Genomic DNA, 17752 nt, shown 5'->3' on the forward strand with positions numbered 1-17752 from the left:
AGGGACAGGAGCAGGGGCTAAGTCCGGGCCGTGGTGGGTGAAGGGAAGGGCGGGAAGGAAGAGGAGGCGCCGGCGGGGCCCCAGCGGCCCGGGGCCGGGCGGAGCGTTGGGCCGCACCGTACCTCACCTCACCTCACCTCGGCCGTGGTGCCTACGACGCGGCCGGCCGGGCCCGGAAGGAGCCGCGTCGGGGGCGGAGCGGGGCGCAGCCGCGGGTTGCGGTGTCGGTGCCAGCGGAGCAGCCCGCACCTCAGGCTCGGCGGTCGGCGGGTGAGCACGGAGCGGGGTGGGGTGGGCGGTTGAGGCGCCTCGTCCGCCCCGGCCTCTCCCTCGGTGACCGGCGGAGGGGCCGGGGCGAGCTCCGCGGGGCGGTGGGCCGCTCTCGTATCCTACCGGCAGCGGCCCGCGGCTGGGCCTGGCCCGGGGGCTCCGCGGCCTGCTCTGAGGGGAGGTGCGGCCTCCCTCCCGCTTCTCTTCGCTCGCCCGTGGGGCTGGAGGCACCGGCCCGTGAGCCTGTCACGGGTGTGCGGCAGTTCCTTCGTTGCCCGGGCTCTGCCTCGCCTGAGGGGGGGTCCGTGGTGTGGAGGAGCGCGTCGTGAGTATCGCCCCGTAACCTACAGGTGCTCTGCAGCCTTCTTGGGCAGCTGTCTGTCACGCTGTACCCATCTGTCAAGATTTATTCCAAGTATTGTGGTTTCTTCAGAAATCAAGACTTCTAACGTATTTTTTAGATATACATAAAAGTAAGTAACCTGCTGGAGTAGGCCCTACGTGGAGAGTGGGCTCTGACAACTGGTTTTTGCGAGCCAGGCTGCCGCTGAACCGCCGCATTGGGCGCCTTTAGGAGCGAGCATGCATGTTGCAGTGCCATCCTCACAGATAAACTGTTTGCTGTTTCGGGTGGGCTTAAGGTCTTCGTGACATTCAGACGGGCTGTCTCAGAGTAAAAGGTGCGATATAGCTAAATTTAAGTCATCTGCCAGGCAATATGTAATCTTTGTGGTTTCCGACCCAATTAGTAATGGACCAGTATGATGATTGCTCTTTCCAAAATCTCAAAGATGACTTGCTATCAAAAAAACTTGTTAAAATACCGAAAGAAAATCTATGCTGTTACCTCATTTTCAAACTCTGTCCTTTTCCTCAACTTTTAAAATACTACATCAATGTGCAGTTTCATATCATAGAATAAGCCATGCTGTAGAAGGCAGGTATCAGTTTATTCACTGAGTTTCTTAGGGATTTTTATTTTTGTGGTCCGTGGTAACATATTATGATGTTAAAATGATCATATGTGAAACCATAACTTTAAGTGATCATGTTTAGACCCTACTTGAAAGACTGCAAATACACCCTTAAGAATAGACTTGAAGCTTTTGCGTGCAAGTTGTGTTTGTAGACTTAACTGTGGCTGGGGTGCAGGGCTGCTGCAGGTAGGTTGGACAGAGGTTTCTCTCCTAGCTCTTGTGACAGTACCCACCCAGACACAGCACAGTGCGTTTCCAGTTACTGCAAGAGCTGTTCAGCTTGGGTGTCACTGGTTTCTGTTTACTAATTATTCCATAAAGGGATTTAAAACTGTCTTTAAAAGCCTGATATCTTCTCTTATATAAAGTTTCACAGACTTTAGAAGCACTATTCTAACTGGTTCAGAAATGAAATGATGAATTTTTAGCTAGAAAAATGCCAGTTGAGAGTAGGGGAAAAAATTTCCTGTTTCTCAGAATATAAAAGAAATAAGCGTGAGTGAGTTTGCTTGCCAGTCCTTGCTGCCAGCGACGTTCCCTTCAGGAGGCTGGCTCAAGTTGTTGCCAAAGCCACTGGGTGGGAATTCCGCATCCCTGTGGTCAGAAGTGTTGTTCAGTAAGCAAACCCGTCTCCTTGGTCTATAGAGTGGCTTACAGGGCTCCACGGGAGTTGCCAAATGATACTTTGCTGATGAAATAATGTCACCCAGGGTTGTTGGAGACATTTTGAAGTGATAGCCATCTGTTGTTGATGTGATGCTAGAAAATTAATTTTCCTATTTTTGTTAAGGAAGCACAAGTAAGTTGGTGATGTCTGTAAAAGTACTTGGTATCAGAAGATTGTCTTGTGTCCAGTACAATTTTTCATTATAAGCTTATGCCTGCTCGCAACTGATTATTTTCAAGGATTCCCTTGAAATAACCTTAAAATAGTATTTTTGTCTTCATCATGGCTTGTGAACAGTGATTGCCAGAGTTTTTGTTGTCCTACTTTTATGGTATTTTTAACATGAGCCTGAGAGTTTGCGTTCACGTGTATTGAACAGCCTCAGTTCTTCTCTTAGTTCAGCGTAGCTCTGTGACTTGGACATGTTAGCAGCGTAACAGCTCTTGATACCAATGCAGAGCCACTATGGCTTTATAATGCTCTGATTTGACACTGTTGTGAATTATGTAGTTACTTTTCCTGTGTGATAAGAGTAGATTTAATATCTCTATTCAAATATTACCAGTGTGCCTTTACAATTAGCTGTCCATTTTTTTCCCCATTTAAGAAGTATTTTCCTTTAAGCGCTGCCAGCTGATACGGAGGCTGTTCTGGGTGTATTTGGATTTGTGGTGATGGAAATTTAACCTATATTAATGCCACTAAAGCTGTATTTGCAGGTAATCCTGTTCTCACTTTAATAATTTGAATCTTGCCCCTTAAAGTCTTTTCTGTGATGCATGAAGATTTTGTTTGTTTGTTTTATCCATAAGTTTAATAGGTGGAAAAAGTTAGTACAACTAAACACTGTGAAGTTATTCTCACATCAGTAACCTGAGCATTTCTCTTACATCAGGCCGTTTGCCCTGATTTGCAGGTTATTTGAGTCGATCGTTTTTCTAAGCCCCATAGAGGCTTTTCTCGATCGGTATTTTGCTCAAGCAATAAATAAATCTGCTGACGTGTATGCTCTGTCGTGTTTGCTTATTCTTGACCTTTGCTTTTTAGCAATGCAAGGGACAGTTTAAGTCGTGATGTTGTGTAACTGGGTGTTTATGCATTGACAATCGTATTTGACTTGTATTCTTAAAATTTGTGCCTGTTGCAGCTGATCAGTTATTCAGAGTGACGTAGGACATAGGTAAGGGTTTCGGGGTTAGTTGTTGAGAAACCAAGACTCCTAGTGCTTCATCATCTGACCAGATTTTGTTCCAGTGCAAGCAAACCTAATTAAAATATTCTTTCCTCCTCTTTCCATATTATCTTTCTACGATAGACCTGTTGTTGCGTAGCAGAGAAACTCTGTTCATTGTCACGAGTGTAACTGCAGTGACAGATGCCTGGATTTTGATCTGGTTCTGACCTGTGTTTTGACTACTGTGTGATGTGCTCCAGGGTCAAAGCTGCCGTAGAAGTCCTCTTGTGATGCCTCAAGGCACTGCCGCAATGTCAAAATGAGTGCGGCAAGACAGTCTGCAGCGACTTAGCACTGCGGTCCAGTTTCCCAAGGATAGTTGAACTCCGTCCCCTGATGTTAGCAGGGGTTATGCACTCCAGTAGGAATTAGCTGGCTAAATGCTTATAAGGATGTTGCCCTTTAGTCTTTCAAGAGGTTTTCACACTAGATACTAATTCACTGTGTCAAACTGGTGCTCAGTGTGATTATCCTCACTTTAGATAATGAGGAAATTAGGATGAAAGCTAAGAAATTAATTGCTCATGCCTGCACATTGAACCTAGGGATGGCTTTATTCTTGCACCCCAAAGCATCACTTTGGCAGCAGCGGTGGTTCCTCCTCTGTGCTACCTGTCCTCCTGCGCACTCAAGGTGTGCCAGAGCTCCCCCGACACCTCTGCCGTGGCCGCTTGTTCAGAAGACAGCCCTGTCTTCAGTGGCGGAGAGTTTTTTTCTGGGGCAAGAACAACTGAATTTCTCAGTCTCTGCAGTCCATCCTGGCCTCTTACTTTTTTCCCAGGGGTTTATAACCGTACCACAAAGAAGGGGTATTTGTGGAATGAGTAGCAGAGCTTCATCCTGGTAGCAAGGGGTCTCCTGCCTGTGATGGTCGGCTGAAGTTGGCTGACGGTTGTATGGCACAACTAGACTGCTGGTTATAGTCACCCTGGCTGCTCTTAGCTCAACTTTTTGTTCTTGAATCTAAGCTGAAGGAATTTGGTGGGAAGCATGGCGTTCTAGAGTCCTTTTTTAAACGTAAGTTTTGCATTTAAGGTTTAAATTGTGGCAGCCTGTGCAGGACAGTACAGGAGGTCATGGTCCCTGAATGGCAATGCCAGTGCTTTGTGCTAGGTAGTTTTTACCCATTACAAACCAAACAAACAGGTTCTGTGCAGACAATAGGGATTTACTTGGTATCAAACTTCTCTGGATTCAACTTCACAAAACTTCATCTCTTATCGCCTCTGCTTCAAACCCCAGCAGCTCCCAAGTTCAGCTGGGGCACTGAAATCCTTCTATTGTCCTCTCAGAAGTGCCACTTTTACCTGGTTGAAAAGTTTATGTGAAGATCCCATTTGAAATCTTCAGTGGAACATCACACACCTCCACCAAACCATACTTAAGATAAATTTATTTTTACTTCTTGCAAAGACTTCTGTCCACGTAGTGTTTTCCAAGAGGAGGAAAAGGTCTTTGCTGCTAGCTCACAAGGTCTGGATTCTGTTTTCCATTTCTACACTCTTTTTTTAATGCATTGTGGGGTCACTTAATTGGTCCATGGTACAGTTTACCAAAACTAAATTGTTGTTTATTTTTCACCCAGGACTTTGAATTACTTCTGTTACCTATAAATATCTTACAATGTTTAATGTGCTGTTCTGACAGATCTTAAATGCATTGTATTTTCTGTTTGTTTCAGACTGTAAGATTCAGATATGTCCTTCATATTTGATTGGATTTACAGTGGTTTCAGTAGCGTATTACAGTTTTTAGGTAAGTTTTTATTGCTTGGCGTTTTTCCTTTCTGCTATTCTTGTATAAAATGTCTGTTCACCTCTGTTATCTTCAAACATAGCCGCTGGTTAAATAATAATATTTGTTTTGGTGCATATTCAGTAACACTCAGACAAAAGTTTCACTTATCAATATTGAGTATTTCCAGAGTGTGCTGTCCAATGAATCTTGGGTTAATCATTTAACCTCTTGGAAAAAAATTACATATTCTTTCATAAACACAATAGGTTTGATTTTTCTAATCATACTACATTTAAGCTGGTGTAATTCAGTTGACTTTTATGGGGTTTCTCCTGATTTTTTCTCTGCTGTAAAGAACTGAACTCAGTTATTTTAGCTCAGTTCTTTTGCACATGAGGATATCACTTGAGAATCCAAATATGAGGGACTGTCTACAAAAAATTAGTGCCAGATATTGAAGCCCTTGCTCATGTTCAGCAGTGTGTTATTCTGTGACTGATGTCATTGAAATCAGTGTGAAACTTCACTGGCATCTGCTGAAGAGCCTCAGGAAAATATTCTGTGGCCGAAAGAGTCTGCAATCCATTCAATCCAAGGTAAAATATTAGCTTGTGCAAAACAGGAGGGGGGGAAGAAAAAAACAAACAACGAGGAAAAGGAATGTTAGGATACTAAAAAAAGGACCAGAAGTTGCAGCTCATGTAGTTTAAAGGCACAATTTACAAGTTCGAAGGATTTTATTGAAGTGAATAAAAAGCATTTGAGATGAAGGAATCATGGCAAGCTGTGCCACCTGCCTTTTATCAGTTGAAAGTTTAAACTTTTTCGCTGAATGTTAGACCCTTGGCCTACTATCGAAATGTTAGCCAGTGAAATTTTAACTAAGTTGACTCATCTTTCTTATCTCCTCTTACTTAGCCGAGCAGTGATTACTGCATGCTAGCCTGCTTTCCCATTCCTGTGCATGCAAAGTCTAATTCTGGTGAAAGATACTGGAGCTTGAAGTAGAAAGGAGAATTACTGTCAATATGTCCCTCTTACTCTAGAGGAAACACTTTTTCTTTTCATTCTCATTTACTTTTACAGTTGAAGAAGGTTGATTATAACATTTGGGAAACTCCCTGCAGTTCCCGGTGCTGTCCTGTCAGCAGGCTGACAAGATCACTTTACGAAGTACATCTTTGCACACGTATACTTTTAGAATGCACAAAGAATCTTTTTATATAGATACAAATAAACTCTGGTCTTGGTGTAGCTAATAGCTGAAGTATTGCTGCTTGTTCGTCTTGCGTTTCTATGAAAGACAGTTGGGAAGCATGAAATCTTTCAGAGGGAGCAGCAGCACTTGGTTTGGGAGCAAAGGCTCCTGGATGTCCAGGCTGAGAGTGGCAGAAATATTGTTTTACTATGGTTTAGCAGAATTTTGTTTAACTCGTAAGGTAAGTGTAAACTGGAGTTTCTTCTGTGATATATGTTGATATATCAAAATGTTTGCCCACTCCTTTCTCTGTAAACATTAATACTTTCTCCTCCACTCTGTAGTTTAATAGGTAATATGTATTTGGGCATGTGAGAAGGTGAGTTTGGGAAGTAAGAGTCGTTGTATTTGAAAGAACTGTGAAGACACTCTAAGCGTATTTCCTGTAGTAATAAAGATCATTAATGAAAGAAGCTGAGGAATATGAAAGAATATTCATTCCTGCAAGTTACAAAACATGTCCTGCTGGAATGTGACCCCAGAGATTAGCTTAAAGGCAGAGGGAGAGGTGAGCAAACAGCAGCAGTGTAAAGGTTGGCCAGGCAGAGGCACCTATGCCCCTGTAATGCTGCGGCATCAATGGGGCTGTCCGAGCAGCCACCTGTGTGACACTGTTGCTTAAAATCCCACCAAATAAAACATGTATGAGAATAACACATTAGGTAAGAAGAAAAAAAATAAGGGCTCCAGAAACTGATGTTACTGGCTCGCTCACACAGGGAGACCCAGGCTGGCTGTTAATGCATCCTTTAGACGGCTACCAGCCTCTTGCCTGCGGCCCCGAGGCACAGTGCAGGGTGTTGGTGCGTAGTTTGCAGTGTAGGTTGTGCTTGCAGAAGGTGCAGTTAAGTATAGGGACTGCAGCGATGGAATGCTTGAGCTTTAACAGTAAAATCTGATAGTGTACTTCACAAAATGTTTCTGTATTGTCGCAGTGGTGGCAAAATAAAATTTTCTTCAGCATATTGCAAAGTACTGTAATATTATGACATTGTATAGTAAAAGATCCTGATGATGTAAAAACCTCGCATATTGCAATATTTGGCTGTGTTTTGCAATTCTTTTTACACAAAGAAGAGAGAATTCTGTTAGGAACATAGCTCAGTTTTGCTTTTGAAGAAATGTAATTTCAGCATATATGTGTATGTATTTCTTCACCCTCTGTTGTAAGTGTTCTGCCCTGTTCAGCACTAGGGAAGGCTGTGGAGTCAGTAGTGGTTCCTAAGGAAATGTGCAGTGTGTCTTATCCAGCTACAGGTCTTCAAAGAGGGAATAAGGGAAGATTTTCTGCTTAAAAAAGGCAAAGTTAAGAGACTCTTACTTCAGTAGTTTTTTCAGTACAGAATGTGATTTTTTTTGTTGTTGTTGTTTAATTTGTCTTAAAAATGTTTTACTTTGAGTGTCGATCAGTTTGAAGCCGTGAAAAATAATCCTGGCATAGGATGTAGTGTTGGCAAGTTAAAAGAGAATTGCCCTTTGATAATCTCAAACTTCAGAAAATATGGTGTTCACGTTTTAAACATCCTTCCTCTCCTTCACAGCAACTGTTGCATTTATTGGGGTTACAAGTAGAGGGGGAAAAAAAAAAAAGGGGGAAAGGCATTTTTATAAAGATGACAATCAGTGAAAATAAAATTTCTTATTCCTGTTATGAAAGCATTATCACATGACAGCAAATATGTCAGAATTGCCCTGATGATGCCATTCAGGATTTAGCAATTTAGCTGGGCTTATGGGTGAGTGTTACTTTTTGTCAAAATAATATATGAATCAACATAAAAGTCTTCATACGTATACTAATTATGACTATTGACATTGAAACCGATTTCTCTGTAATATACTGATTGAGGTCTGAACTTTCTTTTTGCCTTGAACAAACTTTTTGTCATAATTGGAGGTAGCTGAACAGAACGCCCTCTGTTCAGGTCCAAGATGGTCCATATTTTAGAGCCTGCTGTTAGCACTGTACGCGCATGCCCCCCTCTCCACCACCTGTGAGCAAAACTGTCCCTTTGCTGGGGCAGAGTAAGCTACACGGGCGAAATTTAGTCTTGTTCTGCTGTGGTTTTCTTAAGACAACGTAAATGCGTTTATGTGAGTGACACGTTGCATCAGTTGTGAGCCTCTGCCCCTCCTGTAAGCTGCACGTGGTACACGTAGTGCAGCAGGCACATGAGCAAGTGTGAATGTAGTTTGTACGAGTAGGACAACGCGGGTAAAGGGCATAGATAAAGTGCACGGTGGAGCTTGGCTGTTCTGTATTTTGTACCATGACTGAACACTTTGTTCCTGGGAGCAAAATCATCTCTAGAGCTAGAAAGTAACTCCCACCAATTTAACTGATTATTCAGTAGGTCCTTCTTTGTTCCAGGACTGTACAAGAAATCGGGCAAACTAGTGTTTCTTGGACTGGACAATGCTGGAAAAACTACACTGCTGCACATGCTCAAAGATGACAGACTGGGACAACATGTCCCCACGTTACACCCCAGTAAGTTAATATTGCTGATTCCATAGCTAGAAAGTATTTAAAGTGTTGCAGGAAAAGCAGGATCTGATTATACATCGTAAGACCAACAGCATAACTGGGGAGAAACAAAGGAATTTCTGGGACTATGATCTGTAGATAGTTCAAGTAATATTCAAAAAAATGTGCGTAGGATAGTTCAATGTGGTATATATAAAATTAAGAGGTGAGCAACAAGCAGAATGGTGGACCTGAGAGTCTAGATTACAGAAGCTGAGGGAAATTGGAGCTTGCAGTGTTTGGGAGCAGCTTCTCTGTGTAGCTGGAAAATTAGCATTTATGTACACTGTTTTGATATTTTTTTTTTGGCTCAGAGGTTGCTGTGTAATTGTTATCCTGGTAGCCTTGCAGGAGAAAAAATTCAACACAGGTTAAAAATGTGGATTGGTGAAGTCCAGTAAGGAGGTGAGAAATTGGGAAAGGGTGTGAAGAGGAGAAACCTTGAACAGTATTGTACATGTAATGCCATCTTTGTGGCAAACCGGATGCCAGAGCCAACTGTTGTTTGTGTAATGCGTAGGCATAAATAATGTACAAATATTCTCTGCTATTTTTTTAGCACTGTAGGTATTTTACGTGTGTTTTAATGGTTAATAACATTTGGTTGTTAAACAAATGTGTCATTGATTTTGAGAGAAAATGTATTACTCTGATTTGCTTCTTGAATATAAAATACTGAAAAGAACCAAGAGAGGAGGTAAAATCTACATGCTAGAAGGTTAGACTGTTCCAATGCACTGCATAATCTTCACAGAGAACATAATTCTGTGTATTTCTAGCTTCAGAAGAGCTGACAATTGCTGGCATGACTTTCACTACCTTCGATCTGGGTGGACATGCTCAAGGTAAGAGAATACATTGACTCACTTAACCTCACTGAATTGAGTTAGAGTTGTCTACAGTCCGTTTGTTTCCAATCAGAAATACTACCATACTGCAGAGGTTGACTTCCCACACTCTCTTTGACAGCATAAAAAACATACGTTGCTCTTTTGTCCATCTCCGCCACTTACCACAAATCCCAAATACAATTTGGCAAGAGCTGCAGTAGAGCAGAAGTTTTTGACTGATAACTGTATTTTGAAGAGGATTCTGTGCTTTGAATTGCTTACATTTACCTTTAAGCTTTATGCTTCAAACTTGCCTTTGTTGACATAATTCTTGGGGAAGCATAAAAAGTTTTGGTACATCAGTGTATGTGTGGGATAGAGTGATGATAACAGTAAAGGGGAATGATACTTTTGCGCCATTATTTCAAACTTTGTAAAACATGAAATTCCATCTTGAAGATTGGCAACATAAGCTAAGTCTTCAAAAAAAAAAAACCTGTTGCTGCTTAATTACTGATGTGCTTCACTCTGAATTTTGGGATAATTCCCTTTTGTTTTTAATTCACATCTTCCCCGTAGCTCGCAGAGTGTGGAAAAACTATCTGCCTGCGATTAATGGCATTGTGTTCTTGGTGGACTGTGCAGATCATGAAAGATTGCTTGAATCAAAAGAAGAACTTGATGTAAGTTTAAATAAGTTTTTGAAAGTTTTAACTTCTAAGAAATAAGCTCGAATTCCCAGTATCCAACAGAGCCCTGCTACCACCTGGACATGAGTAATAGCAATTTGGCCTTCTATATTCTAAATTAATCTCACCTCCTTTCTCTTTTCCTTTGCAGTCACTAATGACAGATGAAACTATTGCTAATGTGCCTATCCTAATTCTTGGTAACAAGATTGACAGACCTGAAGCCATTAGTGAAGAGAGGTTACGAGAGATGTTTGGTCTGTATGGCCAGACAACAGGAAAGGTAATGCTCTCCCCCCCCCCCTTTTTTTTTTTTTGGTGGTTTTGTTGGTTTGGTTTTTTGTTAAGGAGTTTGTTTGCCTTATACTTGTGTGTTGACTCTGGTTCATTCCAGCTACACAAAAGAAATGGTTTTTAATATATAAAGTACTTGGTACATAGTAACCATATATGGAATGAATTCTGGAGTCTTTTTTTGTGTACTAGATGCATCTCTACTATTCAATGCCACATTTTTTCAGAGAAAACTTTATTAGAATAACTTTTAATACTTCAACTCTCCTATGCAGTTTTTTTGAACGATGATTAAGTTTTCAGAGGCTATAGTTCTAGTGAGAACTGTAAGAGAAAACTAATAGTCTTTAAGTGACTTTTCTCATTTAAAGTGTAGACTTAGTACTTCGTTACTTAACACGTTCACCTAAAGCTTAGAAACAGATTTACACTATTGTAGAAGTCTGAGTTTGTAGGTCGTGAGAGGAAAAGAAGTTTCTACCGGCATCCGTAACAGCAAAGCAGATTTCTATTATGGATCTTTGTGATACTTCAACTCTTCTTAAAGTAAATACAGTGTACTACTTGGAGGAGGCATTTGGATACAGGGCACTAGAAATAAGTTGCTCTGTTGTCCTTTGCCCTTGGAAAGACACCTCTCTGCAGCTGAGAAAGCCATTCCAGTGTGGCTTCCATCCCAGCTCCTATTAGATGACCAGCAGTGTGGCCCTGCTGAGGAAGGCACCTGGTCTTGTAATTCCTCTTTGCTTATTCACTCTTAGATGCTTCCCTTAAAGTTTAGTGCCAGTCAGAGTTTAGGTTGAGTGGGAACAGATATTTATCTTTTAGTTTTCTGCGTGAAAGAGAATTGCACAGGTTAGTTTTAGAATAGATGTAATGGGCTATAAACAGTTACTACTGACTTTTATTAATTTTGTGTGTGTGTGTCTTGGCCTGGTTTTTACAACACTGCATGTAGTCTATGAAGTATGAATACCATTGTGAATCTGCAGTTGAGGAACAGCTTTATCGCACTGTGCTGATCTTGGCAAGCAAGCAACTTGCACTCTTGCTATGGTCAGTCCTACAATTGGTAGCAAATGCTCTTTTTATCTGGTTGGAAAGCTATTAGAAACAGAGCAGGGAACTGTGACTGAAAACCAAGTATAAGCTCTCAAATTCTCTATGCATGTGCTTGCTGTTGCATTCTGGTTTCATGTACTTCACTCTCTCCAAATGTCGATGCGCATGAAAATATGCTTCGTGTACTTCTCAAGTGATCCTAATCTTAGTAACATGTACACGTTTTAGAATAATTTATTTTCTAAAATTGAAGTATCCAACACAAGTTAAATAATGGCTTTCCATAGAAACAAATGTCAATGTTAAGTAGCCATCTTTTTATAACAATACCGTAATTTGGAATACTTCTGTGTCTCTGCAGGGCAGTATACCATTGAAAGAATTGAACGCAAGGCCACTAGAAGTGTTTATGTGCAGCGTGCTAAAGAGACAAGGCTATGGAGAAGGCTTCCGCTGGATGGCACAGTACATTGATTAATGCCAAAATCACATCAGTACATTCTGTCCCATGTCTGAATATTAAGTCTGCTCCTTATTTGATCACTCAGTGTACGTAACTTGAATTCATTTGACTGTTTAGTTATAAAAATACACATTTTTAGCTAATTATACCATGTATGCTAAATTGTCAGTGTGAGGGTTGAAAAATTATTTCAAGCAAGTTTGTAAGTTTAAGTACCACAACCTGTGAGCTTTCTAATCCCATGAAACATTCTTTTGCAGCATTTAATTTAATGAGTCTCTGGCACTGCTTTTGGTCAGAGCAACTTTCCAGTACAGTATGTTTGAATGCACTTTTTAACAGCTAAAAACTACGAACATGTGAAAAATATTTAATGCTTATGTTGAATTTTTTTATGTACTTTTTTGAAACTGGTTTTATAACTTTAGAGTATATAACCATCTTTCAAGGAATAATAAATAATTAGCTGATGGATAATTGCATGATGCCTTACGGTTTTCAATAATATACTTTCTTATGCAACGTCATGCAATAAATTTAAATCCAGTTTTTGGCAACTTTAATGGAAAATGTTTCATTTTAATGTGTCTTAACTAGTGAGGCTGCCTGATGATCTGAATATGTGGGATATTTTCCTGAAACACAGAAGGCCACAAAGTAGTTTCATTGTATGTCAGAGTAAGGTGTTTTTTTCAGACTACCAAATTGCATTTATTTTAGGATTTTGCATTACTGAAAGAAAAATCTAATCCGATGCCCTTATAACCACCACCTTTAAAAAGTAAAAATAATATATATCAGCTGTGCCAATGTAAATCTTGAACTAATGTCAGAAATAGTCTTGTTCTATTGGTCTCTTGAATTAAACCCCGGAAGCGACACAAGAAACACAGAGGTTTTTTCTGAAGAAATTCAGAATACCACTGCACTAAATATTCTGGTCCTAATTTAATTAGATTTGGGGTCTGCCAGAAGATTTGCCTGTGAAATTGCCAGGGGAAAAAAAAATGTGCCATTGCTGCTTGTGAAAATTTAGCAGCTCACACCCAATTGGCCAGTTTTATTTTTGGTGTTTTGAACTGGGACAAGACGGATTGTTTTCCGTGGTTTTGCCCTGCAACCTAGCCAGTGTGGCAGCTGATGGCTGCCCAGGTGGCTTATTTCTGTGGTAAAATTTGGTTATCTGCAGTTCTTGTTTCCAGACTTCTGACTGTTTTTCCCCATCTTCGAGTGCATTAGTTCCCTGAGGAGAAAGCAGGTTATTTTCGAAGAAAGGGTGTCGAAGCACATGCGTCTGACAACATCTTGTTGATGCTGGCTGACACTGGCACGGTGCTGTGGTTGATGCTTCCATGTGCTGGGGATGTTTTGCTCTCATCTGTTGAATGAAGGTAGGGTTTCAGCCCTGGAGTCACCACTTCGCTGTGATGGGTTTGAGTTTCACTGTGTAGTTTGTTTTCCCTTTGTACAAGTACAAACTGTGCAAGTGTTTTCACTGTATCCCTGTTACTCACTGTTGTAGTTCTTCTCTAAAATACTTCAGGCCTTATGTTTCCAATATCCATGGCAGCAAATGTATTTCTGACTGGTTTGATTTCATAACTTTCTCTCGTGGCCTGCTGGGCTTGAATCTCGACTTTAAAGCCTATAGGCTCACAGCAAATAAATGAGACTTATTCCTTGCCCAGATCTGAACTTGTATGGCTGAATATTGATGATCAGTTTCACACAGTCCTAGATTGTGCATCTGAATAAGATGAATAATTCAGAACCTAACTTAATGTAAATTGTAACTGAAGTTTATTACTGCACAATCATATGCAAACTGTTAAGCCTAGTTTGTGCATGGTGAAGTTCAGAGTGATGGTATCGGATAGCTTTTCCAAATGACCAACATAAGAGCATTCATACAGCTGGTGCTCAGCTGTAGAGTAGCATCTCAGTTGCATAAATCAAAACGAGGTAAGAAATGGCCTCTCACCAGTGCATGGACAATATATGAGTCTTTACTACCTACAACTGTTACGTAGGGGACATGCCTCTTTGTCTCTAGATTTTTCTGATGATGGTTATAATGCAGAGAACAACAGCTAAATCAGTAGATGGTGTAAATAGTAAAAATATTACTTGCAGAGTCACGTAGTGGTGTTGATGTGGGAGACTTGGGACTGTGTTGCCTGTGCAATGATATGAAGCTGGAGGTGTTCTGCTGCAGACCGCTTCCATAGGCTGAGCCATTACGTGGGCACTGAGAAGTCCTCTTCACCTGCTCTTCCAACCAACTGTGAATAACGTTAGCAGTAAGGAAAGGGTTGATAGTATTAAGTATTAAAAAAGAAAGGAGGTGGTACTGCTTTAAAAGTGTGTGTTAAGAGTAATTTGTAGTATTACGGGAATACTCAGATTTCATGTTTCCTACTGTAGGATGCTAGTTTAAATGTGGTTGTAATAAGGGCATGAAGAAATCTGGACCTTGTGTTTATCCACCTGGGTATTGTAATGGTTCCTGTTGTGGGAATAGCTGATCAACACTCAAATACACAAATATTCTCGCTCTGTTTCATTTCATTCAGTAGAGGAAGTACCTTTCTTCTGTAGTTTACATTCTGTTGTACACATGAATGTGAATGGGTGTTGTGTGTCTTTTTGTGAAGATTTCATTAATAGGCAGATATACTGCTGAGAGTTTTTTCTGGTGGTTTTCATCCCCACCCCTTCCACATCTCCCCAGCCATTTATTTCTGGAGTTTGCTTATTCCTATGATTGTGACCAGTCTTACTTAACTAAAAAAAAAAAAAAAAAAAAAAAAAAAAGGGGCAACATTCATATTTGGGTCCGACTTCTATGAATTTTTTTTTGCACTCTTGACTATGCAGATTTCAATTAAATATCACTTTAAGGAATGTGAAAAAGGAAACTCATTAATAAAGATGTTATTTATGAAGTGTCTCATTTTGTTTTTACATCACAACAGTTCTTTAAGCAAAATGAATGCAGATTCCTAAGATGCTAATAACTACTTCTGACAAAGTGGCCTGTATTTCACTGTAGTGACCCCATACACTAGTGTCTATGGGTTGAATAAGATTTATTTTGCTTGGATTTAATTAAACTTGGGGTTTAGTATGTCTCGTGTAACTCAGAGGCATTGGTGTATTTCAGTCTTAGTTTAATAAATTTTTTGGCAGCAATGATTGGCATTGGAGATGGGAAGGATCTTTGAGCTTTCTCATTTATCCTCTTGCCAGATCAAGATTATTTCATTAATATTTCTGTATTCAGTGTTCAGGTACTGTCTATGATGTGCCAAAGATGACCTATGGCATTCACTGGAATACAATACCTGCATGCATGTGAGCTTTATTGTATTTTAATCATTGGAATTGAAGGTGAAATAGAACATTTGACATCCACTTATTTATAACTAAAGTCCAGTCAGGAAAGTGATGGTGGTGGTCTTCAATCCCAGTGAATTCACAGGTCTGCTTGAAGTTGAATTGTTCTTCTCTTGTTTGTACTGTCAGAGTATTTGGTTGTTACCAAACAAAGTCCAATATTTCTGTTGACTACAACATGCTCAGATTTAGTGTAGGTAATATAATTGTTCGTTATGGACTTAGGAGTTATATTAAAAACAGCCTAATCCACTGGCTGTCAGTGGGGGCATGTAACTTATTTGCACTTAGATAAACCACTCTTTGCACTAGTATCTCAGTGTGAAACTAAACATTTTCTGTTTTGAAATGTGAGTGCTCTAACTGTTTAAAAGCATAATTTATATAATAAACTGCAGAAGAAAAGCTAAAGATGAGAGTGTTCTTAAACATGTTCTTAATGTGGTGTTTGTTATGTTATCCCATCCCATGCTTGAAATGTAAGTGTCGGGAATAGAAAATAAAGTTCTGACTTGGACTTTGAAGAAAAGGAGTTTTAAACAGGTAGTTCTTGTCTAATTATCAAAACCAGAAAAAAGTGTGCTGACTTAGTACATGGTCTAGTAGTGAGTTTGGGTTTTTTTCAGCTGGGTATAATAATAATTCAGTCCCTTCTTTGCTAGGGTTTCTGTTCATGTTTGCATAGAAGCAAACCCTCTACTTGGAAAACTCTTTGAGCATGGAAAAAATTACATTTCCTTTGTTGCAATTTTAAAATGAGATGGAAGGTTCTGATCTTACAGGCAAATGATACTGCCTTTTAGAATCCAGCTGCCCTCTAGGATTTGCACTGTTGGTGGGACTATATTGAGTGGGGATTGCCACCGAGTTTAGGTGTTCCTCAAGCTGAGTCCACTCAATCCTGTTTGAGGCAGCCCACGGGAAAGTGTATTAACCTTATGTGATAGAAAACTACTTTGCAATCCTAAGTATGTGTTCTCCTTAGTTTGTTTTTCAAATTATTTCTTACTGGACTGCTTTGGAACTAGAATTAGAAATGTGTTTGGTAGTGAGCAGTTACGGTAAAATAATCATTAAGAAAAGGTATCCCTTGTTTTTTCTTAGGACCCTGTTTCTTATGGCATGTGTCCCATCACAGTAAGAAATTTATAACATTTTAGAGCCTTCAATGCCTTTTGTTCCAGGATCTCGAAGTTTTCTACCTGCTAATGCTGCCTCAACACCCTTGTGAGGCAGAGGGCTCTTGTTGTCCTTGTTTAACCTTTGACGAAGGTGAAGTCCAGAGGGATTAGGTTGTACTTGGTCACTGCCTGAATAAGAAGAGCTCTCACAGCAACCAGCAGCAACATCGAATGAAGCAATGCCTCCCTTAACCTGAGCACCGTTTGCCTGTGTCCTAGAGTGATGACAGAAGCCTTCATTACATGCAAGTTAGTGAAGATACTGCACAAATCATGTGTAAATCAATGGCATTTTGGGTCACCTCCTCTGCATTCATAGCAAAAAAAGCCACTCTAAGCATGTACCATTCACTGTCAACTGTGTTACACCCAACTATGACAATATTTAGTAGGTAACAAGTTAAAAGAACAGCACAAAAACTTGCAATGTGTAGAGTGGGTGCAAAACTTGGATCTGCTTGTAATTTCTGATTCTCTTTCCTAAATGCAATGTAAATAAACACTATCCTTGTAAAAGGAGAATTTAAAGGTACACTTTCAGTATTGCGTCCAAATGCCTAGTTTTGGTACAGGCAAATAAGAATTTGTATTCTTGGGTTAGATTTTCTCCCCCACAAAGCTGGTACTTTGCTGTCAGAGTGGTTTGATTAACTCCCAGGAGCAGCAGCATTAGCTGGAGCAAACCCCTGGCAGTAGCTTGGGGCAGAGATGAGCTGTTGGAGACTTGATCTTAGCAATTTAATGATACTTGAGTACCCAAACCCAGGAGTGGATATAGCTGGTTTGTTGACAAGGGGTATACTGTGACAAGCTGCTGGTCTGGGAAGGGATGGGACTGGTGCTTGCAGTAGTATGTGCAGAAGGGGAGGCTGAGCTAACGAGGGGAACCTGATCTTGCCCTGTCGAGAGGATCTGAAGTGGTTCACATTTTGTAGCACATGGGATTTCTGAGCAAAGGAAGCTGCTTTTCAGTGAGAATGTGGCTCTTGAGAGGAAGGTCGGAATTTGTTCTAAGTTAAGAGTTTGTTAAAATCTTTGTTAAAGGTTTGTTGAAACCTAGAAGCTTTGCTAGCTTCAGGTAGTGAGCAGGCTGGAGGAGGGGGTCAGTGCAGGGGACCATGGTGCAGGGGCTGCCCCGCGGGTTGTGCGAGCATCTCTAGGAAATAC

The 17752-nt window shown here is 40.6% G+C and overlaps 1 protein-coding gene across 1 annotated transcript; it reads left to right on the plus strand.

Moving 5' to 3' along the window:
* Positions 1 to 35: 35 nt before the first annotated feature.
* Positions 36 to 14953, plus strand: SAR1B (secretion associated Ras related GTPase 1B). The gene is made up of 7 exons (XM_069772975.1): positions 36 to 270; positions 4830 to 4903; positions 8515 to 8634; positions 9450 to 9515; positions 10080 to 10183; positions 10341 to 10472; positions 11907 to 14953. Exons 2-7 carry the CDS (start codon positions 4846 to 4848, stop codon positions 12021 to 12023), a joined length of 597 nt encoding a protein of 198 aa, XP_069629076.1. The 5' UTR covers positions 36 to 270; positions 4830 to 4845; the 3' UTR covers positions 12024 to 14953.
* Positions 14954 to 17752: the final 2799 nt, after the last annotated feature.

The sequence above is a fragment of the Haliaeetus albicilla genome, chromosome 27 (assembly GCF_947461875.1).
Source record: "Haliaeetus albicilla chromosome 27, bHalAlb1.1, whole genome shotgun sequence".
Taxonomy (NCBI): Eukaryota; Metazoa; Chordata; class Aves; order Accipitriformes; family Accipitridae; genus Haliaeetus; species Haliaeetus albicilla.

Coding starts and splice junctions, on each gene's coding strand:
- SAR1B (XM_069772975.1), top strand. CDS start 4,846: ATGTCCTTCATATTTGATTGGATTTACAGTGGTTTCAGTAGCGTATTA. Junction 9,516..10,079: donor TCTGGGTGGACATGCTCAAG/GTAAGAGAATAC, acceptor TCTTCCCCGTAG/CTCGCAGAGTGTGGAAAAAC. Junction 10,184..10,340: donor AATCAAAAGAAGAACTTGAT/GTAAGTTTAAAT, acceptor TTTCCTTTGCAG/TCACTAATGACAGATGAAAC.